The following is a 26405-nucleotide window of genomic DNA, read 5'->3' as shown; positions in this document are numbered from 1 at the left end:
GTTGCCATGGAAACCAGAGGCTGTCTCCCAGCTGCTCGAAACACTCCTAGGTTACCCTATTCCACAGATAGCAGTAGAGGAATTAGGTTCCAGAAGATGTGAATGAACCCTTTGGAGATATACTGAGCTTGGCACTTTTCAGTCATTTCAGTTCAGTTGACATCCTATTTAACTCTTTAAAAATGCAGCCCAAAAGCCTTTTGGGCTAAAAGTAGGTGGCCTCCTCCTGAGTTGGGCTGTCCTGCTTTCGGTAGACAGTGTTGGAAACAAGGCTGTTGGCATAGTGGGTAGGATGACTTCTCACCTGGGCCAGGCCCCTGCTCTTCTTCCATCTTGGCCCTTGAAATGGATACAGGCCATACCTGGAAGACACTCTGAGGTCCTGAAAAAGCCCCATCATCACTCCTGGAATTGGTGGTGCTCACTCTCTCTTTCACAGAAATAAAGGTGTCCTTTTCTACCATTTATTGGGAGTATGTTTTTTAGCAACTGCTTTAATAATAATGGCAATATGATGTTGGTTTTATTCTAATAATAGAAGCTTTTTAGCAACTGCTTTAATAATAATGGCAATATGATGTTGGTTTTATTCTAATAATAGAAGCTAACATTTAGTATTTGCTGTTTACCAAGCACTATGTTAAGTGCTTTATCTCATTTAAGCTTCCTGACACCCATGGAAGAAACATCCTATTGTCTTGATATTACAGGTAATGAAAGTAAGGCTTAGCAAGGGTAAGTGCCTTGCCCTTGGTCACACAGCTAGTTAGTGACTGGGCTGATATTTGGAATAAAGAGTGCCTGACTCTAAAGCCCATTTTCCCACTCCCCTCTTCCCTGGGTCTTGCTTTCACATTGCTGAGTCTCTAATCCCCACTGTTTCTGCACCTCGGCTGTCAGCTCTTGCCTGGAGCACCCATTGCTCAGAAACCTGCTGGAACAAGTCTTCTGCGTCGACTGGACATGCTCCTTCGGATGAATTTTTGGTGTTAGCCCTGCGGCCCCACGCACCAGGGTAAGAGAGAGTCTCACTTCCTGCCCTGGCCCGAGGGACCGACTGGCTGGGCCTGCCTTCTGCCCAGCTCACCGGTCATGGAAGAGAGTTTGGACATACGCTCTACTCTTTCCTGATGAAGAAGGTGCAGAGCCCAGGTTGTTTCTCTCACCTTAGTGGCGAGTCTAGTGACATATGGGTTAGGGTTAGGGACTGGATCTACAATGCGCTGGAAAGCTCTGCTCTGTTCACCTACTGCTCCTTTCTCTGGCTGTTCTCTGGTACCTAATGGCTCTCAGACACAGAGTGGTTATCATATCATGAGGAGGGACCAATGTGCTTTAACTTCCACAGTCATACTGGTAGAGTCAGAATCATCCATGTGAAAGATGTGGCTGTATATATTTATTCAAAACTGTCGTGTTAGGCTGGGAGTAAAATTTCCTTCCTAAGGAATCAAGTAGTCTTTCCATGGTCTCACTAATCTCATTGTAGTAAATGAGCATGTTTTCCTTGGGAGATGTCCAATAACCATCCCTTACCTCCCCCACCCTCCACCCCCACAGTTGAGTCTGGCTCTGTCAACCAGAACTCTCCATTCACCAGAACTTCTGCAGCCTTCAACACAGTGACAAATTGAGACTTGGGGGCAGGACCCTGAGGTGCCCTGCAGGACTCACAAGTATACTGCAGATCTTGAGAATGATTAAATCATGTTCAGTCTAGCACAGTTGTTAGCCTGGAACTAGCTCTTTGGTTTATCCTGATTCCCATATGACCACTAGTAGTAATTTATGGTTACCTTGAAGGATAAATGTTAAAAGTAGTAATCATTAAATAAGCAGATTTGTTTTAGTAATCTCTATTAAAGGCATTACAGATCTTTAGTAAACTGAGATTTAAGGGTGTTGGGGGAAAACAGAAATATGCCTATTGAACTCGTTAGGCCTGAGTTTTTCTGGAAATGTAAAATGAGGGCTCGTAAGAGAGAACGATTCAGGTCTCTTCTTGCCCTGACATCCTATGGCCTTCTTTAGTAGGTAGAGGTTTATAATTTAAGAGATGGAATACAAGTAGACTTCGGAGAATACTCATTTTTGTCTAACTGGTTGCTAAGATGAGATATCTATGGAAACAACCGTCTGTTAGTATTCAAGATAGGGAATTTATTCTTTTAACTCTGTACAATTACATGATGATGAGTGTAGTTTTTCTTGTGTGATGGCTTCTTCCAAGGGCTGCCATAGAAACTGGATTTCTTATGCCTAGGAGAGAATCAGAAAGTACATCTGCAGCTCCCTCTGCCTTGAGCTACCTCTACATTTTCAGAAACTGATGGTCCTGTCCTACAAAACCTCATATCTACTCTTCCAAGATCATTGTACAGGTTTTGAATATGAAAAGTCTTTCCTCACCAGTGGTTTTATGAGCTCAAAGGCAAGTTTATTTTGAAAACATTGTCCTGTATTTTGTCTTTCTACTCATGTTTTACTTGAACATTAAAATTTTTGCATTTCTGTAATTCTGTTTCTGTGTTACTATGAAAACTCTCAGAGATGGGTGCTGGATTTTCTTCAATGTGAATGGACCTCCTGGTACTCCTGATGGGATATTTTTCTGAGGATGGTGAGCTTCCCTGAAAGCTTTGCCTTTTTTTATTTATAGAATAAGCCTGGTAGCTTGTATAAAGAATAAGAAGCCTTTCTTCTGGTAATTGAGCCAAAAGATGGAAAAACCCTCTCTCTTTTTATTTGTTTGTTCTTCTCAGCATCCCCAGATGTGTAATCTGGTGTCTAACATATGTTCACCCAAAAAGTGACATTCTGGCCTGTACATTTTTTTCTATTTAACTGTGTATTTTTTTAAAAAATCAATCTCTTTGTATGTACTCTTTACTATTCATTCATTCTTTATTCCAAATTAATATCTGAGTCCTCACTTTTACCTAGCACCATAAAACTCTAGGGTTATCAAATACATTTTCTGCCCTGGCAGGGCTCACTCTAGGAGGGGAGACAAAGTCACCAGAGATAAAGTGTAATGTGGAGCAGTTTTAATGAGAGAACACAGGGCATGTGCGATCTCGGAGAAGGGACATTTAACTCAGATTTGGAGGGCAGAGAGGTCCTCTTGGAGGAAGTGACATGTAAACTGAGACCTGAAGATAAGCAAGTGTTAAAGCAGGGGGTTCAGAAAGGGGGAAGAATGGTTCAAGGAGAGGGAACAGCATGTGTAAGGCTTTGGGTACCTGAGGTCACTGCAGAAAGAAAACAAAACTGGTTTTATTCTTGTCCAGCCCCAAATATTAGGTTTCAAAAGAAAATCCTTGCAGTAATTCGACTTCATTTTAGTTTTATCAACTCAGAACCAGAATGATAATGCAAGTTTTAGGTATGTTTACGAATGCAGGGCAAGTCATTCGGCCCTGGAGGGGTAGTTGGGCATTGTCTAAAGTTTGCTGAGAGGCTGTATTCATTTACCTGCTGCTTAAACTGTTCATGGATGCCTGTCTAAGCAGAGAATTACAAATGGGAAGTAATGCAGAATTCAGCTTCTCTCTGAAAAGGGCTGCTCTTGACGTAAAGCCGTGGACCCTCTGAGCTGAGGCATTAAGCAAAGTCAAATGGAAATTGTTTATTTCCAGAAGCAGCAGCAGCTTTAAGCCTGGACTGTGTGTTCTGGGTTTCCTTGGGATGTTCCAGAAGTTGGAACTGAATTCTGAGTTATTGAACATTGGTCACCCATTTGGCTTCAGACAGTGGTGACTAACTCTGGTGACCAGTGGGTGAGCCTGAATCTGGAAAGTATACATGATTGATCTTGTCAGCCCTGGTTCTGCCTCCTCCTATTGTAGAGAATGTTCACCTGAGGGAATTACTTCTGTGAACTCACACAGATTGTGATGATCACCCCTCTGCCCAAAACTACATTGTGGGGAAGTAAAGAGCACTACGGTAGCTCACGACAGCAAAAATGTTAATGGCACAACATCAGGTAATCCCTGTGGTCTGTGGGTTAAAATAGTGGTTATCAAAGTAGGAATCCGGGAACAGCATCAGCATCAACTGGGAACTTGTTAGAGATGCATATTCTCAGTCTTGCGCCAGACCTGTATTAGAAACTCTGGGGGTAGGGCCCTGCAATTTCTGTTTTAACAGGTCCTCAAGGTAACTCTAATGCACATTGACGTTTGAAAATCACTGGAGTAAATAAGACAGGCTACTGGTGATGAGAAAATCTTGTGACTTATATTGATTAGCTGCCTGTGACTACCACCCCTTTCTCTCTGCTTAAGAAAGCATCTTGGAATGCCAGCAAGTGAGAATGATATTATGAGACAGTCATGACTTTGCACAAGTTTATTAAAATGTGTAAACTATTGTTAACTTTGGTACCTTAATTTTTATTTATTAATAACCCGTGACAAAAGTCACAGCAGCAGAGATACCATGATTAAGTACCACAGTTCTATTACCATAGCCAGAGAGTGGCGTTTATTTATTTAGACTATGCACTAAGAAATATGTTTAAATTGCTGTCCAGGAGACATACATGTGTATATAACCAGAACAGATATTTCATACTATATTTTATGGGCTGTTCTATTAAAAAAGTATGCTGGTTGCAATCCATTAAAGTGATCTCATGACCCACTAATGAAATATGACCTGCAGTTTGAAAAACATGGATGTAGTGAGCTGTCTTTGCATGGACCCTGTCTCTAGGGCAGGAGGCTGGTGGGGCTGGCCTCATCTCTCTGTCAGGTAGACTTGGCTTTCAGTCTCTATTCTGCCACTCTTAGCTGTGTGACCTTGGGCAATTTACCTATGTCTTCTGAGCTTTACTTTCCTCATCTGTCAGTGGAGTCGATCATATCTACTCGCAGAGCTGTGACAAGCAAATGACAACGTATTTCACACAGTGACTGGCAGTGGTAGCTACCACTTTACTTGAGGAAATAGCTCTGTTAGCACTGTTTTTCAGAACATCATTGGTTGAGTAAATTTTTGTGGTAGCCATCACAAAGCAGTGTTTCACAATTTTTTTTGATACTGCAATGGATAAGTATCCCCCTGTAGTCTATGCATTCAGAAATATTTTTATCTCAGAATGCATCCAAATTCTGTAGTCTTTTCTAAAATATATTCAAATTTTGATATATATTTTGGAATATTTTGTTTCAGTATGAAATTTAGGACCCTTGCCCCAAATCTTGAGGGTACTGAAATTGCAGCAGATGCCCCTAGTTGTCTGCATGTACCCTAAACACAGCCCTGGGCAGGGGTATTTGGGAAGTGGAGATGGTCGTGTATCTGTGGGGAGATGCTCATTAGACTTTTCTCGAATACTCATGCCTGTTGATGATTAGGGGCAGCACCTTCATGTGTGTGGCTCTATAAACTAGCATCTCAGGTCACCCATGGACCCTGGGCCATTAGCATGTGAAAGTACCAGGGATTGGTCACCCATAAATTGGATGTTGGGGAGACCCAGCTAATGCTCACTTGTCTTTCTGGAGGTCATGATCGTGGTTGGTGGTCAGGCGCCGAAGGCGATCCGCAGTGTGGAGTGCTATGATTTTGAGGAGGATCGATGGGACCAGATTGCTGAGCTTCCCTCCAGGAGATGCAGAGCCGGTGAGCAGCACCATCTCTCATTTTGCAGCTTTCTCTGGCTTGTCTGAGCTTGGTGCCAGAAGTCATGCCCTGCTTTGTGTTTCCCTAAACATCTGTGCATTACAGACTCGATTCCTTTCCCTTTCCCACCTGCCCAGTTTCTAGCTGTACCTTCTGGGGTCAGTTCTTACATGCTTAGGGACTTCAAACTAAAGTCCAAGCATTTGCTTAAATCGAACAAAATTAGAAAAGCAAATATGAAAAAAAAAATCCAATGAGTCCCATAATGACTTCCAAATATATAAAGATGGAGATCACCTTCAGTGGTGAATTATTCACATGGCTGCCTTGCTCCCCCACTGTCACTTATCAGCATGAGTAATCAGCTGTCAGAGATGACCTCAGTGCCTTGATTTCCTGTGCCTCAGGTGTGGTGTTTATGGCTGGCCATGTGTATGCCGTGGGCGGGTTTAATGGCTCACTGCGTGTGCGGACAGTGGACGTGTATGATGGTGTAAAGGACCAGTGGACGTCCATCGCGAGCATGCAGGAACGTCGGAGCACTCTGGGCGCAGCCGTGCTCAATGACCTGCTCTACGCCGTGGGGGGCTTTGATGGCAGTACTGGTAGGTCCCGAATGTGGTCCCCATCTGTCCCAGCCTGGGACATACCCTCCATGCAATCCTGGTTTGCTCAGCCAGTTCTTTAGCTGACCTTCTGTCCATGCATAGCTACTTCCCCAAGAACAAACCCATCCTTTCTCATCTCCCAGCTTGGGTGCCAGATCCAGGCCTTCCTACCCAAAGAATATGTAACTGCCCACATGCTGTCATTTCTAGGGTTCAGAAGAGGCCCCTTTCTCCTTTCCAGTGGCTGGGAACCCATTTACTCAGAAGATGAGACTTAGAAAGAGAGCATGCTTAGCTGGAGGGTATCTCAGGACTATAGTCCGAACCCTCTCTTGGACAGATGAAGGAGCTAAGGTTCAGCCATAGGAAGATACTTGGCTCAGGACACGAAGCCTTTGTCCATTGTCCCTTGTACTGCCCCACAGAAGCTTTGCAAGGCTGTGCCACTGCAGGGGCACCGCCTTGCTCCTGGTTTTTATCTAGCGTCGAGGTTAGAATCAGAAACTATTAGTGGACTTGGAGAGATTATCTCATCTCTTCTCCTATCTCCAGGTGGTGTCTCTGTAGACAGGAACTGTGTTAAACTCAAATGATATCCTTTGGCTCCCAGGGATGTGAGCAAAAATATCTTTTACTTCTCTGAATTTTCATTTGTGTCTTCAGGAATTTATGACTTTTCCCAGCCCCTTCTCTTTGCCTCACTCATATAACTGTAGGGTCTTTAGCCCCTAGTTAAGATTGCCTCTAGTAATGGGACCTGGGAATAAGGGGGAAAGAAGGGTAGTGGGACATTGTTTCTTTTTAGAATTCTTTAGGATTTGCTTTTGGTTGTCATTAGAAAAACTGACAAAACTGTGGCTTAAACAAAAGAGAGCTATTGTTTTATTCATGAAACAAGAAGTCCAGAGGTTGGTAATTGCTGACTTGGTCTAGTTGCTCAGAAATACTGGGGCCAAGTTCTTTAAGCCTCTCTTGATCACAAGATGGCTGTTAAGTTCCAGCCAACATATTTATGTTCCAGGTACAAAAAAGCAGGAAGGGGTAGCACCTGTATCGGAAAAGCAAAGGCTATTTCAGAAATCCCCATCAGACTTCTGGGCAGACTGCATTGACTTGGTCACTTGTAGTTACAAGGGAGTCTGTGTAGGCAAGTTTTCAGCTTTCCAGCTTCCAAGGTAGAGGAAGACAAGGGAAAAGAAGATTAGAATAAGTGTTCAGTGAGGCAAACCTATTTATTCCATTCTGTACGTTTAACAGTGTTTACAGGGCAGTTCAGTTATAACCCCTGTGCTCTCACAACCCACCGTCTGAGTCAGGTCTTAGTGGTCTCCTCAGGCAGACACAGTGCAGATGTGTTTCAGGCAGGCGCCATAGGTCACACGGTGAGGTAGAGGCAGTGCTGAGCCAAACACCCAGATTACCAGCCCCTAGGTGTGCACTCTTCCCCATCCTCACTGGTTCTTGGCATAGCAGGGTGAGGCCTGGTGCCCCAGAAATCTCACGAGTCTCTTATCTCCCAGGCCTAGCATCAGTGGAAGCCTACAGCTACAAGACCAACGAATGGTTCTTCGTGGCCCCAATGAACACGCGGCGGAGCAGTGTGGGTGTGGGTGTCGTGGAGGGTAAGGAGCAGCAGTGGGTGGGGGCCTGCCCTTGCCCCAGCCCATGGGCCTTTTCCTGGTTCTCTGGCTCTATTCCTTTGATCACTGCCCTGAGTCACGTACTAGTTGCCTGACTTAACAGACGAGGAAAGTTGAGACTCAGAGGTAAAGCTATTGGCCTGAGACAAATAAGTGAGTGAAGTAGGAGGAACCTTAGAGAGGAAACACTGGCCTGTGACTTTGGCTCCTTGTCAATAGCTCTGTCACAGGTTAGGGAGGGAGGAGAGTGGGGAATTTAGAGTCAGTACATAACCCAGAAATGTAGAGAGAGCGAGAGTTAATTGTTTAATTAGTTTTGTCCTCATTTGTTACGTTGAACACTGACAGAGCCCTGAGTGAGGAGGGCACCTCTTCCCAAGTCTTCTTCTTCCCTCAGGGCAGGTTGGTGGTAGAGCCCTGCTCTGGTCAGGAAAGGTGTATAGGGTGTGGTCTGGGCCCTGGTTAGACAGGGCGCCATGCTTTATACATAGCTTTCACATCCAGTTCCTCATTTTTATTCCCCAAACCCTTCTGAAGGAGATAGACAAGATTTAGATTTTCCCTATTCTCCTGAAGGAGAAACTGAGTCCCAGAAGGGTAAGTGCCCTTGTTAGTATAACATAGTTGGCCCTTTAACCCAGGTCTAACTCCTAATCCACTACTCTTTCTGCTGTGCCACGCTCCTTCAGACCACTAGAAAGTGCTAAGAGGGAGGAGTTTTATAAACATCTGTGAATTTAGTGTATTAAAGCATAGAGTATTATTTGGACTAAAACACTGTACTTTGCAGAACACTGATTCATTACGCTGTCCTGAGGTGGGAATTTAGCTGGAATATCTGTGCATTGAGACATATATGCAGGCATTCTCTCTCTCGTGTGTACACACAAGAACACACAGTAGTGCTTTGGGGAGAGTGTAATGTGTGGTGAGTTAGACATTAATAGAAAGATTCTCTTTTCTCACTGCATTTCTAGGTCCGTGCCAGTATTGTGTAGTTTAAATTTTCATTTAAAAGTATATTATTCTAACATCCTGAACAAGTTATCTTAGCAAGTGCAAGGATTTTGTCCTCCTACAAAGATAAATTGGTTCTTGCAATCTCATCCTCCTGGTGGAACAGAAATTGATTTGTCTGCCAAATGTAAGTGCTTTGTCTAGCCACCTTCCCATTTTCCCCTTCTTCCTTAGCCAGGACTATCAAACAATAGAGTAGGGGTTAAAAATAGCATATCCCCATTAATAGACTCAAGGAGAAACCTTGAGTTGGTATTTCTTCAGCTGACACAGGGTCGGAATGTTTGACAGGGGTCAGAGGAGGTCCCTTCACGGTTGTAATTTGAAATACTCCCCTTGACAAAGGCTTCTGTGGCCGCGTTCTGCGTGTGGAGGAAGTGCTGTTTCATAGCATTCCCTGTTGACACAGAGGACAGACTGGGAATGTTTTTATCTTGTTCATCCTGAATTTGAAGCTGTTTTGGCTGTGGGTCACCCTGGGGCAACGGAGAGTCCGGTTTGCAGCTTTGTCGAGCATGGTGAGGAGGATCTTAAGTGGACCCTGCTGCACTGCGGCCTTGTGGACGCAGCTCCCCGTGTTGTTTCCACATGACCTCCCCTCGTCATCTCCTTACCGTGGCCGTATGGTCTGAATGACCCTGGGAGAAAAGTAAAGAATAGAAATCAGAATCATTTGCTGCTGGCTGCCTAGAAGAATTCCTTCTTAGGAAAAGGGACAGTGAGGCTTGGAGAGTAGGCAGAAGCTCCCAGCAGCAGAGATCACTTGTGACAGAATAAGGTTTCTAGTGCGCTGTGCTTGCCCTGGGGAGCTTCTTGTCTACTCCCCAGTGGCTTAGGCTTCGATGAGTGGTAGGCAGCGGGTGGGCTGCTAATGTATCTGAGCCGCACATACTGAGAGACTGGCCTGGGCCCTGGAGGAGCTGCTGGGCCAGGATTTTTCTCTCTGGCTTAGGTGATGGCAGAACTGGGGAGGAGGTGTTCCTTTCTCGTAGAAGGGCCAGTTGAGGGGTCTTTGGGGCAGGAAAAAAAAAGGATCAAAGATGGAAGAAGAAATAATTTTACATTTGATATGGCAGTAGTCCTGGTGCTAGAGCATAGTTTTGAGTCTGAGAATCTCTTTTTAACTTAAAATAATTGCAGATTTTCACCTACTAGTTATTGTACTGTCCCCGCCCTCCACCACCACACATGCATGTGACCCTCCCACTGCATTCTACATGATAAACCCAAAATGTTTTGAATCCCTGCTCTGTAAGAATTCAAATACCAATTTCCTGCCCCTTTGACCAACCTCACCCCCAGCCCAAGTGGAAATGATGCTCTTAGATAAACAGCTTATGTGTGGTTTTTCTTTTTTAAATTTTAAAAATAAGTGATGTTGCTTCAGGGCTCTTGTGCATGGCTCAGAGATCACAGGGGCATCTGCAGGTAAATTCCAGCCATGCCAGGGTGCACATGGAGCCCTCCATTCACACACCCCAGATATTTGGGTGCTTATTTAAAAAGGGCCTCAGTACTTCCTCAGTACTTCCAGATGTAAGAGGAAGTAGAAGGCTGAGGTGTGAAGGATGCTTATCCTGGTTGGGAAGTAAGTTGATGGTCCGCCCTGGAGGGAAGGGGTCCTAAATCCCGATGGCAGTGAGGATGCCCCCATGGGTTTCAGCTGTGCTCCAGTTTCATGCCAGTGTCCCCGGTACCACCCTCAGTCACTTTGTCTGTTCCAGGGAAGCTATATGCTGTTGGGGGTTATGACGGGGCTTCCCGCCAATGCCTGAGCACCGTGGAGCAGTACAACCCGGCGACCAATGAGTGGACGTACGTGGCAGACATGAGCACCCGCCGCAGTGGCGCAGGTACGGGGGAGCCTTAGGGTGCTCTGTTTGATCTGCTCAACAGGTGGAACTGGAGAGCAGCAACGTAACATTCTACCCTTTTTCCCTCTCTCTTCTTTCCTTCTAATGTACATGGTCTCACTAGCACCTTTGCAGCCCAACACAAGCATTTCTAAGTTAACCTTTCCCTGGAGATCACTTTGTTAGAAAAAGGATGAGATAATATTCTCTTCATCATCATCCTTTTTGTTTGTGTGGAGGTGTCTACATTTCTTCAAGGTGAAGGCTTGCTGTGTTCCACGTGCTGTCTTAATAAAGCACTTTTATGTCTGAATTTATTTAATTCTTACCACAGCCCTCAACTGTAGCTATGACATCAATTCCACTTACGAGATTTAGAAAGTAAGTCGACCAGGGGTTGAATAATTTGCCCAAGGTTATATCATTAGTAACTGACAGAGTCAGGATTCCTTCTCAGGCCTGTCTTACTTCAAAATTAGCTTTTTTGACTCCCAAATTATTAGAATCTCATTCTTATGAAGTAGTAGGACAAGCCCAGCTGTCCCAGTCTTTAGTGGAAAAGCTAAAGCTTGCCGGTCTAGAGTCTCTGTCTTGGGAGTTGAAAGCCAAGCTATTAGTGTTCATATTTGGAGATAAACTTATGTCTCCTTGCCATCATTTGTCCCATTTCATCTCTCTTTCCCACATGGAAAGAGAATGACTTCCCATGTGTAGCCTACTTTTGCTACCTGTGAGAAGACTAGGAGCTGTGTGGTCCTTTGGGATTCTCCAGGAAGTGGAGCAACAGCCCCTTCTTCCTTTTTCATCTAGAGGCCCAAAGGGAAGGATCTGAGAGGCACTGAAGACTGGGCATTGGCTCTCTGTTCTGGCTTCTGTTGAGGGTGGTGACTGATGAACAACCTGGGCTTGGCAGGGAGGCTCTTTGACGCTAGGAAGGGAAAGCACAATTGGGAGTTTTTCCCCCACAGTGTTATTCTTTTCTCTTTTTTGTGTCTTTGAAGATTGAGTTGTAATCTCATTTTATAGTACTAAACTAAGCGTATGACCACTTCCTCAGCCTTCCTTAAAAAATTATGCTATTTTAATATTTTTCAAGAACCTTTGGGTACTGACTGGTTAGAAAAGAAAAAAACTGTATGATGCCATGTAAGAAGGATTTGTGTTTGGAATGCAGTTTTTAGGGAGCTTGTTTCTGCTGATCCTGACAAGTTGGCACTTCCTAAACATGCAACAAATACATGGAGGTCAGGAGGCCTGGACCTCAGTGCTGGGTATGCTCGAACTTGCCATGTGACCTTGAGCAAGTCCCTTCCCCCTTTCTGGCCTCTGATTCCTGAGATGTGAAATGAGTGGGTTGCAGTAGATGTTCCCTTGGGGCCAACTGAATTCATAAATCCTGTGGTCCTTCTCCCTTCATAGAGCTCTTTTAGTAATTTTAGTTTATAGAGTCTTGGTAGAGTCTCTTTTATACTTCTTAGAAATTATGTGACTTAAGGTGTGAGAGCAAATGTGTAGAGCCCAGGGATGTAGGGACAGCTCAGCAGGAGTGGAGCAGCCCACACTGAGATGTGTGGCTGCTTCTGGAAATGTCTCAAGCAGAACGTGTAGAGGGGCAGCCCTGTGCGGAACCATGAGCACAAAGCTGCCTTAGAAAGTTCAGGCTCATTTTGTGGACAGAGCTGCCTTTGGAGGCCACACTGCTCTGTCTCTACCAGGCTGCCCAAGGGCTATTGCTAAGTGGAGATCCCTCAGGCAGCTCCTGCCTCTCCCCTGGGGCAGAGGCCCTGGACAGTTGCTACCCTACTGCCTGTGTCCCAGGGAGGTACAGTGACCATGCGTTAGGGAATGGTCTTTCTCCCAGAAGTGGGCTCTTTCCTCAGGTTACTGTTAGAGCCCTGGCCTCAGACTCCCAAGGTCGGCCTTTTATCAGGGCTTCACATCCATAGATTGGGGGAAGCCTAACTTCTGGATTTGAGAACCCATATACTTGTGGTGGTTGGTCTTTGGTGGCTAAAGACCCAGAGACCCTGGCCTCTGGTTGCCTGAGGCCATTTGAGGCACCAGGAGCCCCTGTGGCTATTGGTCCAGGAAACCTCCTAGTGAATGTTTGAGAAAGAAGCTGCAAAAGGGCAGTGGTGCCCCATGTGCCTGGAAGGCGGCTTGCTCCCTCAGCAGAGTGTGGGCAATGCCAGCAGATGGTTGTGGGGAAAAGAGGCATCTTTGGGTTCCAGCGTGTGCTAGTACCTGCTGTGCATGGAGGAGGGGAAGGTGAAATAGCTTCTGGACGCAGTGGATTTTAGTGTCGGAAGGCCATTAGTGAGCCATTGTTGATACAACACCACCATCTGCTGTTGGTTTAGGGAAATTGCGGGGAACCGCTAACACACCAGCATAATTGCTGGATGAGATTTTTTTTTAACTTATTTTGTCATTCAAACTATGTTTGTTGCGAACCTACTATCTACCTTCAGGCACAGGGAAACAGACGTGATAAGACAGGCATGGTCTTTGTCCGTATGAAGTTTATGTTCTAGAAATCGAGTTCTTGGGTCTGAGACCTGGTTTTGCATACCCAGTCACATGAGGTACTTTTCCTGATGCCCAGCCAGCGTCTCTGGGGCGGAGGACCTGGAGTCTTTCTTTTCAAAAAGCTCCCCAGCTGATTGAGATGCAGCCTGTCCATGCAGTCGTTCGTGGTCCTCTGGAGCTACTGATCTTGTCCAGCCCCCTCACTTTACACTGGAAAAACTGAGGCCTGGAAAGGCAAAGTTAGAGACCCAGGTCCAGAGCCCAGATGTCCCGGCCACCCGGTCAGTTGTTCTTTCTAGGGTACTGTGCCACTGTCATTCTGTCTGGTTTTTATTTCCTTGACTTGTATTAAAGGATTTTTAAAGATTATTCTAAAACTTGTAAATGATACTATTTTACCACTCAGCTGAGGCCGATCAACACTGTGAGTGATTTAATGCCCCTCAACCATCTAGAAGAACACATGGGTGGAAAGAACAGCTTCTGCTGCAAGGCAGTAATGATCTCAGTACACCTACTATGTGACTAGTTTCCATTTTAACTACTCAACTGATATAAGGCTGAGTAATCAAAGTAATGCAGTGGTGAACGGCGAAGGAGAACTAGGCAGTGTAGATCGGCAAAAAGGAGAACCGTGTAATTTTACCACTCAGAAACTACTTTTAATGTGGTGGTGTTCTTTTGATCTTCTTTTTCTTTGTATATGACCTTCCTGTTTGTGTGTGTGTGTGTGTGTGTGTGTGTGTGTGTACATATGTATACATATACACATATATAATGTATATACACATAAAATTTTGATGTTTCTTTAGGTAGAAATGGGATCATATTTGCTTTTTATTTTGAGGTTTTTAAGTTGACAGTCTTATGAGGTGGCAGAGTGTCATTGTATTTGTTTTACGTATGAGAATACTGAGGTCCAGGGGAACAAGACAGCACTCCCCATGTCGCCTTGCTGATTGGTGATGGCTGTCCAGGACTGGATGCCAGGCCTTCTGGTTTCTGGTCACTATAGCCAGCCTCAGGCTGGGACACTGTGCTCTGCCTTTCAGGGGTTGGAGTCCTCAGCGGACAGCTGTACGCCACAGGAGGGCACGATGGGCCCTTGGTGAGGAAGAGCGTTGAGGTTTACGATCCTGGAACAAACACCTGGAAGCAGGTGGCAGACATGAACATGTGCCGGCGCAATGCAGGTAATATGACAACTCTCTCTGTCTCCCCTTGCGGGGGGTGGGGAGTTGTGGGTCTTTTCTCTCTACAAACACTAGTTCTAAAAGAGAGGCAGAGAGGAGAGACTCTCAGGGCATGGGGCTGAGTTTGTACTTTGAACAGGGAGTGTCCATTCGCTGGGTAGGCTCTGGGCTGGGGGAGGGGAGAGCTTGGGACCCTAAAAGCTAGCTGCAGGGTCCGCCATTTAGATGCTGAGGGTTCCTTCTCTCCCAATGAAGGATGATGACTTTCACCGCACAGAGATGGGCACAGACCCAGAAAAGCCCTCTGGCTGTCATCAGTATCCCTGCCCAGTGGCTTTGTTGGACACAGGAATATGTGGATCTGGCCACAAAACGACACTTGGTTCTATCTTTGTCAGTTCCTGGCTATGAAAACCTCTCACTTCCTGTTAGAAACCAATCTCCTTTCTTTCACAGGGACCCATGAAAGGATTTATGATTCATTCTCCTGACTCATTCTCCCTGATTCATTCTCAAATAGGATCACTTCCCTTATTCCCTTCCCTTCTTTGTATTTCCTGTCTTCCTTTCCCTCCCCCTTCCTGTAGGAATGATTTACCTTAGAATATTTAGGTTTTTATTCCTGGAGGCTGATACTCTATTAAACTATGTTATTTTAGAACTTTGCCCTATGGGTCAGGTCCTGTGTTGTTATGTCTTGCTTTGCGCCTCCTTACTCTATGAAAGTGTTGGCTTAGTCCCAGTCTCAGGCTGGAAAGACAAACAGGTGACTTTCAGGCTGATTTATATCCTTTATGCTCAAATTGCCTGTTTGCCAAACATACTTGTATCTGACTTGTTGAAACTGTAAACAGAGGAATTTATTAATTTGCTCATTATTTGAGCCTGCTGTGATATAACTTATCATTTGGCCTTAAGCCACATGAGTGAGGAATTACAGAACCCTCAATATAGCTAGTCAGTCTAGAGTCTGAGAATTAAGTTTAGATGTAGATGTGTTTAGGTATACACATTCACATGTAGATTTTTCTATTTTTTTATAACAAAATGGATTCACTCTGTAATGCTGTAATATAACCTGCCTTTTTAATCTGCATTCTTTCATGAATATCTTATTATTGTCACTAAATATATTTATATGATATTATTTTATATATTAAATTATGCCTGTATTGTAATTTAAATAATCTACTGTTGGACAGTTTATATTATTTCCATGATTTCTATGAATAATGCTTTGGTTATTATAAATGATCCTTATAGGTAATTGATGCATACATCTAAAATTATTTTTTTAGAATATAAGGCCAGAAGTGGAATTTTTGAGTCAGAGGGAGCACATGTGCTTTCAGCACCATCTAGGAAGGTGGTACATTTTATACTCTCACCAGTATTTGAGAGTATCTTTACCAACACTGATAATTACTCTTTTTTGAGCATTATCAATCCCTTAATCTGATTTTGAAAAAGATACATACATATATTGGACTGTGGTCTTTTAAAATCTTGATAAGCAATAATTATATATTCCTATTCTCGAATCTTGCTGATGAGACCTTGCCCCCAAACCAGCACACTCTGAGATCAGGGTGGGCAGATGCCTCATCCTTAGGAACCATGTGTGGATTTAGATCCCAGTGGTGTGACGGGATCATAGACACAACCATGAACACCACACGGTATGGATATAACAAGGCGTATCAAGGAAAAACTTATAAGCAGAGTGGTAGTAGCATGCATGAATTCCGTAGCTCAGGCTGGACATGACAGGTCTGCTTATACTGGTGGGCAGCGCTGCAGTGGAGAGGGGCCCATACCCATAAAACATTTGTAGGACCATACAGTAGAGAAAGCCCCTTGGTCAGAGAAGTGACCCTGTTAGAAAGGGGGCTCCTCAGAGCCCAATGGCTGTTGTCAATGCATACTTCTACTGAGCAAACTCAGACCCTGGAGCCAGTTCTCTTTTGTGCTACCATGCAGAGGAGGAAAAGAGCTCCAGAGCAGTCCAGATTTGTCTTTGTCCATTCTGATTCTTTGTGCTCCTGCTATAATGTCTCCTATGGCTTTTGTTTGATTCCCAGGAGTCTGTGCAGTGAATGGGCTCCTGTATGTGGTTGGAGGGGATGATGGATCTTGCAACTTGGCTTCGGTCGAGTACTACAATCCTGTCACTGACAAGTGGACGCTGCTACCAACCAACATGAGCACAGGGCGGAGCTACGCAGGTCAGTGTGCTCCACCCCCCCCTCACACTGGGTGGGGTGGTGTGGGGGTAAGCTTGCTTAACTTGGGACTGAGTGCCTCTTCCAGGGATGGCAGGTAATTGTTACATGTCACCACTCCTTCATTCTGTGCCCAAGACAGATACCCATAATTAGCACTTGTTTCCCCAGTGAACCTGAATGTAGCCTCAGAATTCTTCTTAACACAGTGTTCTAGGAAGCCACTTCCACTTTATCTAGGTTGTCATAAGAGGCTTTAGAATTTCACTGCCTTTCTTGGTTTGTTTTGTGCCCGGCTTCTAGGTAGAATAAGATACATTTCTTTAATTTCCAGAAATTAAATCAAAAAGATAAGACCTGCCTACACAAAATGAGAAGTACAGGGTGATGTACATATAAGTTCTAAATGGACTGTACTATATAAGCTTTAAGACGTGACAGGTGAGAACTGGCAGAGTCAGAAGACACTTTCTGGAGGAGGTAGGGCTTGATTAAGCATTGAAGGTGGGTCACAATCACACGGAATATTGCCCTTTGCTGGCGCCTCCTCCCTGTGCCATAAGGCAGTATGTCAGGTACAGTGTAGGTATTTGCTCTCATCTTTTCATCAACCCTTTGGTTGAATGGGTCTGTATCCTTGTGTGTTACAGATGATGAAACTGAGGTTTGGAGGGTTTAAGTAACCTGCCCAGAGCCACACAGCTGAAAAAAATGGCAAAGTCAGAATTCAAACTCAGGTCTGACTCTCCTAAGCACATGCTGTTTGTACTACCTCAGCTCAGGGTTGGGGGAACAAGCATTCCAGGTTAGAGGCTGGAGGAAGGAGCGAAGCGTGAGGCTGGTGTAGAGGCTTATTCCTGGGGAGTGTGTTACATTTGGTGAAGTGCGGAGGGTAGGATCAGAGTTCACCGCTGAGCTCAGGGTCTGTAGGGAGCAAGCAAACATATATCCATCACATAGGCCAGCGCCTTGTATCTGGTCTTCTAGAAACTAGAATAATTCGAGCTAACATTTATTTATTGAGCACATGCAATGTGCCAGGCATAATCCTACATATTTTACGACCATTATCTCATTTAATCTGCACAACGAGGACTCTGATGGTGTTCTTATTCCCATTTTGTGTTAGAAAGGTCAGTCATTCCTTGGATTTCAGTACAAAGGAATATTGTGCCTTGAAGACTCAAAGGAGTTTTTATCACCTTCCACAGTCTGTCGACACAAGGCTTCAATTACACTGAACCTATTTCACTTTTTTTCCTTCGTTTAGGATTTTTCTCGACTGAATATAAAAGATTTTAGAGGCATTCTGGCCCTAGAATGATTCTGTTCTCATGGTTAATTATTAAAACCAACACATATTTTCTTTTTGAAGTCGTGGTGGGGAGAGCAGGGCATTTTCTAGCAGGAAGCAGTGAGGCAGTGAGGGACCCCCACTGGCGCCATGCACGCCTTACTGGGTGAAAGTGAAGGCTTAGGTGTGAGTGGTTAGAATTTCATATGTGTGCTGAATATCTCACATCCATTTCTTTATTGTCTGCCCATTCTAGAAGTAGCCGGGGAGGAGACAAGCAATTTATGTTCAAATCCATTGACTGGGTGAATCTGAGAGTCTAAGGAAATAGCTTGAGACAAAGATTTATGGACAAAGTTATTTATTGGAGCATTGTAGCAAATATATGAGAACTACTTACAGTCTGACATGAGGGAAACAGTTAAATAGCTGTGAATATTTATACAGAAAGTGTCTTCAGTGTCATAAGAAAATGTTTGTGGGTTAAAAAAGGACGATGCAAACTGTATGCACCATGTGAGCTCAGTCATGCGGTCCTGGATCGTGGGGGTTGAATAGTCACTGTTTAAGAGGTAGGCATTAGCGTCAGATCCGAATTTGAATCCTAGCTCTGCCACTAGCCCTGGAACTCTGGGCAAGATTATCAGTCTGACTGAACCTTTGTTTTCTCATTTGTAAAATGAGAATAAAATTATACCAAGCCTCTTAAGGCTCCTGTGAGGACAAAATGCGATTATAGTTGGGAGGTACTTAGCACAACGCCTGCCTGGCTAATGGAAACCACTCAGAAAATCATTGTGATTATTTTTAGAAGCTAGGAAATATTCCAAAGAGATAATGGTGATTCTCTTTGTATGAAAGTACTAAAGGTTTTTTACTTTCTGTTTTCTTGCATTTCCCAAAATTTACATAACGAGAATATTTTACTTTTATAATGAAAAGAAAAAGTTTATATTAAAAAACAATACAGGAGCCTACTTAAAAAAAAAAAAAAAAAGCTACCTTGTGAAAGGGAAGCCTGTGGTGCAGACAAGGCAGCACATCTGGGCCTGAGGACTCAGGTTCTGTTCCCTCTAAGCTTGTATGTCTGTACCTTTATCAAGAAATTAACATGAAATGGATTTCTTAGCAGAATCTCACCATTGGAGTATCTTGGGGTTTTTTTTTTTTTTTTTAGCAATGTTCTCTTAATTTCATCTTCGACCAGAAAAATTTATAGTTGGAGTATATTAAAATAAGAGTCCAGTTACCATCTTATCTGTAGACCCTACCTGTAAGTTAGGATTTTGTTCAGCTGCAGGTACCGGAAAAACTCACAGATACTTGTGTAAATGTGAAAGAACTATATTTGTCTTAGGCAGAAAGAAGTTAAGGGCTGGCCCAGTGGCTCAGACTGTTATTGAAGAATCAGGCTTTTCCTCTCTTTTCTGTTCTGCCAACTTTATCAGTAGCTTCTCCTGCCTCTTGGGCCTTGCATGAACACTCCACGCAGGACAAGAGACAAAGCTAAAGTTGTCACACTGGCAGACTTGCATTTACAATTGTGTTGGCCAAGACTGGATCACATGGCACTTCCAGTGGCAAGGTAGTCTGGGAAGCTGACCTTGTAGCTTGCTGGTCTCTATAGTAGAGGACAGCAAGGAGAAGGGATGTTGGCTGAATCAACCCACAGTATTTGCCACATAGCCTCAGTCCATTTCAGCAGTATTTCAGGGTCATGCATGGATTTACATAGTTTGCTGTTGAGTATAGTTCAACTTGGCTAAAACCCTAACACATACAGACATGTTTGGAGTGTTTGTCCAAGTATAGAACTTAGCACTGGCATGGTCTTTCAGTTAGGTGACACTGAATAATATGGGAACTGAGCCTAAAAAGGTAAAGAAGCCACAATGCCACTTGACTGGTGGTAGAGGTAGGATTGGAATTCAGTTTTTCTTACTTCCACGAAGTCAGTCTGCTGTTTTTTCCAGTTCATTCCAGTGTCTTCTAAAAGTAGACATGACTCACTCATCACTTCTCTTAGAGTGATAAACTCAAAGTTGTGGAGCCCCTGCTGGGTTCCCAGTGAGAGTACCGAACCTCGAATATTGAATGTAGTTAAGCTGAGTACTGGGTTTGGGAGGGTGTCACCACATTAGGAAATGAGTCCCTGTGATGATGCAGGGTGAGACCACCACCTTGTGGTGTTGAGACTGTGCACATGTTTTCAAATGTCTTGTAGGGACTTGGCTGTTAGAGTAAGCAACAGCCAGCTGCTGGCAGCCTGAGTCCACAGGCCCTTCAGGATACAAATTGTGCCCTTTTTCCTTGGCTGTGGCTTAGGATGTCTTAGATTCATGGACTCTTTGGGACTCTGAATAATTTTGGAGAGGCTAAGATGATAACTTTCTCCCCCTTTCATCTTAGGTGTTGCTGTGATTCACAAGCCCTTGTGACCCCAACTCCCACTGCCAGGAGGAGGGGGAAGGTAGGGGTGCTGCCTGGGACTAAGAACAGCAGGACTGTGATGGCCGGATCCCACGCACTGGGAGAGTCTGCAGAGGATCGAGAACCGTCCTCCTCCGACTTGGCAGAGTAGTATCTGGAGTGAAGACTGGGGACCCCCCTCCTTTTCCCCTGAGGGGTTTTGTCTTCTGCCCTGAGCACTGGGTTCCTGATAGCTTCAGGTGGCACCTTTGAGCTTTTTCTGTGTTTCTACAGGGACAGTGTGTGTGTGTGCATGAGCGCGTGTAAAACATGGTGTCTCTTTAAGTTGGATGGGCTGTGACAGTCTACTGGATTTCTGTACTACTGATCCTTCTGCTATGCTAAAAATCAAATCACAGAAGCCTCTCTTCTGGATTTGCCCCATGGGCACCTTGAGACTACTAAAGCTGCTGTCTGTTGGAGGTCCAGGTGGACAGGGATGTCCAGAAATGCCCAGCGAGAGGAACAGTGCTCTGACCACGCCCACATACAGGGCTCGACTGCAGGCACTGTCTGCGGAAGAGCTGGGTGTTCTTGAAGCTGCACTTCGTCCTCCGTGTGCTAGAACTAGGAACAAATGGGTCCCCGGCCCCTTAGCCCGGTGCTCTTTGGGCTCTCCTCCGGGAAGCAAGTGAAATGGCCCAGTCTTTGATGTCGTGGATTCCAGTTTTGGGAGATTTTGTGTCTCTTCAGCTGAGAAAACTAGATCTTCAGAGCAGCCTCGAGTAACATACTGGGAAAAAATATACATGGAAAACAAAATCAAAAACCAAAGTAGAAAGACTTCAGCCCCTGCCCATAATGGTCTCAGAGAGGATCTTACTTCTGGATTTTTCCAGGATGTGAAAGTCCCCATTATACTTATTATCAAGGCTTAATTATTCACAACATCTCATTTACCCTTAGAAGTGTTCTGATTTAGAGAATAAGTAAAAGGCCACTGTATCTCCAACCCCAAAGATAGTTTTGTCCCTGTGTTGTGTGGGGTCTTGTGTAATTCAGATGGACATGGAAGCGTTCAAAGGAGTATACTGGCTGGGGCTGGCCCTCAGCATTTGTGATGACAGTCAAGTCTGTCTGATACCCTTGTCTTCTTCTCCTTGTGCCCTCCCCTTATTCTAGGGCCTGTACCCTCTCTCCAACCCTCAGAATACCTCCCTCCTCCTCTTTGCTTCCCCTGTGGGGAGGAGGTGATGGTAGGCCCTGGATGCGTGATCTCTCTCAGGGGTGCTTGCATTTTAAGAGCGGGGCTAATGAGAACTTTGTTAATTCACAGGTAAAAATCATTAATGACAGAACTTCAAGCATCTGTAGGGAGGTGGGTATTTCAGGGCCCACAGAGTCATATGCATTAAAAAAAGAACCTTAAAGCTGTGCTGTTTCCTAAACTAGCAAGTTGCTTTTGTTGGGATTTCTGGCATGAGGAGGGGGACGTCTTGTGCCTGGAGAACAGTCGTACACCTTTGGGGCTAGGGTATAACCCTCCGTGATGTCAAGGTCCACCTACTGGGAGCCAGAGTGCTTTATGAACCCTGATATTAGACTTCTGATATATTTGGGCTCCTCCCAAGCACATACTGCAGGAGACTGGCACTCTCCCCACCTCGACCCACAGTTAGAAACCCAGGACCCTCCCCAGCTAGTTGGCCACTTTTTGTATTTACTGTATATTTATTGTGCACTGAACACTACACTCTCTTGAAGAGGAAACTCTTCTGATGTTGAGCAGATGTTATTTCAGTGAGCCATTTGGAGAGAACCAAGGCACCCGGAATTTTCAGAAGCCTTGAGAAGAGGCTAAAACATCCAGCTTTTGTGGATCCGGAAGACATGTCTCCAGAGGGACCAAGATGTGCTTTACGTTGGGAGCTCTGCTCTCACCCAGCACTGGAAATGACTGGTTTCAGAGCTCTACCTGGCTCTGGCCTGGAAGCTGATGGAATGAGCTTTTTGTTAAAAATGTTTCTTCCTCCCCCTCTGATAAAGATTTGAGACTTTGGGGTGTGTGTGTGTGTGTGTGTGTGTGCGCGCGCGTGCGTAGTGTGGTGTGTTGGGAATGAGGTTGGAGTCTCATGTGCTATTCACACTGCTCCTGATTTCAGATGAAAAGTGAATTCCCCATCCCCTCCCCTAACATGTAGGAGCTGGACTTCCACACTTACGTGGGGGAGGCTGTTGTTTGTGTGTCATCTTTCCAGAAGGATCCTTTCCCTGAAAGCTAGCCACCATGTTTTCTGCTTTTTGGATATTTGCTATTGGTTCCACCTGACATCTCCCTTCCCATGAAGCACTGCTCCTGCTGGTAGTGCTACTGAGGCCATGTTCATTTCACCCTCGCGTGTCCTTTCTCATAGGGACTAGAACACTGGTATGTCATCACCAAAAAGCCAAACTGCTCTGGCTGCCCACGGATGCCATCCAAAACCTGATGTCTCTTTATCATCAGGTACTATTCTCTCCCCACAGTGGACACAAGACTTATTTTCAAGTCTATGCTTGTCACATAGTAGATGAACTGCCTCCCCCCCTGCCCCCCAACCGTCCTCCATTCAGGTGGCCACAGCTACTTGAGTGCAGCTTTGCCAGTGATGTATCTGAAGTCTGATCACAGTGGTGAAATGGAATTGCAGCCCAAGGTTAGAAGCAGCCTAGACACCACTTGGATACTGATTTGAACAACATAGAAGTCAGACTCGGAATTCCAAAGTTGTTTCTCAGCAATACCCAATGGCATTTCTCCATCTAAAAAGTTGCAGTATTATGCAAATGAAAGTGACCTCATTTTTTGCTATGCAATAAGAATACTTAATTCTATTTCATGACAAACTAGTTGCAACATCCCCTAAGATGCTTTTTGAGCTGTCTTACTTTGATATCTGTTGTGTAATGTTTGTATATTCCTGAGCCAGATCCTTTCAAAGATTGCCTTTTTATAAAATCAAAGCTATAGCTTTCAGGCTAAAATTTTAATGTAGATATTTTTATAAGATAATTTTTCAAGATATTTGAGTTGCTTTTTATTGTTCATGATAATGAAGTGTTATGTTCTATACGTCATTCACTCTCAAACATAGTTCCTGCCTATAGCTATTTTCCTTTGTTTCTCCCCCTCCAAAACTGATTTTTTAGTAGCTCCAGGCAGAAATGTCTGGAAAACACAATCACTGGTGTTTCTTGATCACTTAGGGAGTAATGTTAAGCTGAATTGAGCACTTGCCTATCTACATTGAATGTCTGCTTTTTTTTAGAGTCTGCTGTCTGCAGGGGTGAGGCTGCTTGGCCCATCTCCTGGTTGCTCTCCCTGCCTGGCACTGAGCCCGGCCTGCTGTGGCATGGAGAAACCCCAGAAAAAGGCCTGCCCTCCAGCGAATGCTCCCAAGAGTGTCCTTAGGTCCAGCAGACCAGTCCTTATTCTCCTGTCTCTTTATTCTTCTGAGGCTTCCAACAGCTTAAGACCTTTGCTGCTGGGTGATGTCCCTTTTGGAAGCATCCTGTCTGTGAACTTTAAAAGAGGGATCACTCCTCATGATCCCCATTAAGAATGTGTCAAGCACGTGCTTCACAGATGCTCACACTACACTTTTAAAATTACTTGGTTTTTGAGCTGTGTCTACACTCCAGGCTCTACTTGGTGTATTTATCTGTCATTAGCCTCATTAAAAAAAACCTAATTTTTATTATTATTGGGACAGGTGCCATTTGAATTGCCTCCATGCTCTCCATTTGCATCTTGTTGGATCAAGTTGGGAGGCTGAGCAAACTCATGTTCCAGCTAGCTAAAGTTTTTAAGGCTCTGTTTGGAGCCTTGCCTGGAGAAGCAAGGAGGTTGGAATGTATTTCATTTTTTTTAAAGAGTTTGCACTATTTGGAGTCCTAAGCCCCTCATATTCAGCTGTGCTGTATATCTACTGACCAAGCAAGAGAGCCAGCAGCACTTCTGACACTTGGGATTGGAAAAGGTTTCTTCCGTGGTGAATAAGCACAACCTCGTTGCCCCTGTGTGGCCTCTGTCACAGAGCTCAGTGACTCGTGGAATGATTGGCAAAAATACATGAGACTGTGGCATTTGGAGAAACAGATTGTTCTAATGCTACATTCATGCCTTTGGTTATGATATTTCAAATTATTCCCCCCCCTTTTCAGTGGCAATAAAGGACTGTTATTGGACTTCCTTGTTCAGTTTGCATATGATATATAAAATACTTCCTTTGAAAGAAAACTCAAAAAACTGAATGCGTATGTCTGTGTGGGTGCTCTGTGCGGTTGTCCATAGGCAGGTAGACTGGATCACTGACACCTGTACAAATTGCGTAGGTGAGGTCTTTGATCTGGTGTTTTCTGCCTGGACATTAGGGACTGTATATCTTGTAAAAGAACCCTTGTCACATGCTCAATCAGTTACAATGCTAGCTGAAGAAACAGTTCCTCAAATGTATTATTTTAATAGGAATTGTATTCTAGTTTCCCATACCATACTTTGTTATCTTAAGTTTAATAAAAGCTAAACTGTGAGAACCGTTCTCAGTATTTCCTTTCCAGTGTCCATTCTCTCTACTGTGTCTCAGACATGAAAAGGACAGACTATCCCTGTGTGTCTTCAGATTAAGAAAAAAAAATTCTGTTTAAGATCTTCCGGACAGGATCTGGGTTCCTTTGGTCTTTGTTCTCTAGGTCCAGCACATAGCCAGACCCACAAAGACATTCTTCAGTGAGGCCAAGAGAGTCTAGCCCCTCCACTCGGTGTTCAGTGGTGTGGGCAACTGCCCGTTGATCATTGCGAGGTGGGCATGCTGGTCTTAGGCATGGGGAGGTGGAGAGAGAGATTTAGCTGTAAACAGACATTGATTTTGACAAGTTTGTTATGAGACTTAGAGATTTTATAGGCATTTTGTTTTGTTATGTTAAAATATTTTATTAAATATGTACAGCTATTAACTATGTTGGTTTATAAGGTTTCAACATATATGAAACAATAACAACTAACATTTATTGAGTACTTACTATGTGCCAGGGACTTTTTTAAGTGCTTTACTTATTATCAATGCATTTAATCCTCATCACAGTCTTCTGAGTTACTATTATCTTCATTTTACAGATGAAGATAAATACCGAGAGGTTTAACAACTTGCCTAAGGTAGCAATGGATGAAAAAGGATGGAGCCACTCCAGAATCTGTGTCCTTAATCTTCTGTCACTTCAGCCTTGAGGAGGAGATGAGGGGAGAAGGCCGTGCTGAGAAGCACCAAAGAGAGGAAGGCACCAAGGGCCCCTGGGAAGTGCAAACATGGCTCAAGAAAAACACTGAAGTCCCACATTGTGGACTAATGATGTCCCCATCTTTTACTGGTAATAAATAATCGTATTTGTTACTGCGATGATAGGAGCAGTAGCCACTATTTATTGCATATCTACTTTTTGCTAGACACCATGCTAAATGCTTTATAACTCTGCCTTTAATCCACAACCTCTGAGGGAGGTGGCACTGCCCCTTTGGAGTCTGGAGTTTCTTGTTGGCTGCCCTGCCTCACCCCTTTCTAGACTCCTTCTCTTGAATACTTGTGGTCACAGGGAGTCAGGTCTGGGGAGTAAGGTCACTCAGCAGGGCCTCTCCGGGAGGGAGGTAAGCCTCTTATGAAGTGAGCCTGGACGCTTGGCTCAGCAGTGACATCTCAGATATGCCTGCTCAGTGTCCTGGGCTCCCACTCTGGTTAACAGACTGGGCAGTTCCAGTCCCCTTCAGGATGTCAGTGGCTCTTCCCTGATCGAGGTGACAGATGGACGGCACAGAGGGGTCAGGCTCAACTTCAAGCTGGAGAGACCCAAGAGATGAGAGGAGCCTCTTGGCCAGATCCGTTTCTACACTTGGAAAAGTAAATTTTGAGTTCCAGGAAGGCAGGGCCTGCTCCAATTTGCATCCTCGGTGCCTAGCACTTAGTGGGCACTCGGGCA

The 26405-nt window shown here is 44.5% G+C and overlaps 1 protein-coding gene across 29 annotated transcripts in view; it reads left to right on the top strand.

Moving 5' to 3' along the window:
- Positions 1 to 25852, top strand: part of KLHL3 (kelch like family member 3) — a 233262-nt gene extending 207410 nt beyond the window's left edge. For 28 of the 29 annotated variants that reach the window (XM_023531950.1, XM_023531951.1, XM_023531949.1 and 25 more), the window contains 7 exons: positions 5514 to 5631; positions 6039 to 6236; positions 7760 to 7861; positions 10621 to 10749; positions 14331 to 14471; positions 16553 to 16696; positions 20397 to 24983. In XM_023531950.1, coding sequence (XP_023387718.1) covers positions 5514 to 5631; positions 6039 to 6236; positions 7760 to 7861; positions 10621 to 10749; positions 14331 to 14471; positions 16553 to 16696; positions 20397 to 20425 — 861 coding nt within the window. In that variant the 3' untranslated portion in view covers positions 20426 to 24983. Of the gene's footprint in view, positions 1 to 5513; positions 5632 to 6038; positions 6237 to 7759; positions 7862 to 10620; positions 10750 to 14330; positions 14472 to 16552; positions 16697 to 20396; positions 24984 to 25551 lie in introns of those variants that run through there. The other variant, XR_002780908.1, reaches the window with a different exon arrangement.
- The last annotated feature ends 553 nt before the right edge of the window (positions 25853 to 26405 follow it).

Source organism: Pteropus vampyrus, unplaced genomic scaffold (genome assembly GCF_000151845.1).
Source record: "Pteropus vampyrus isolate Shadow unplaced genomic scaffold, Pvam_2.0 Scaffold74, whole genome shotgun sequence".
In the NCBI taxonomy this organism is placed as follows: domain Eukaryota; kingdom Metazoa; phylum Chordata; class Mammalia; order Chiroptera; family Pteropodidae; genus Pteropus; species Pteropus vampyrus.
Note: the sequence above shows the minus strand (reverse complement) of the source record. Positions and strands in the feature narration are given on the sequence as shown.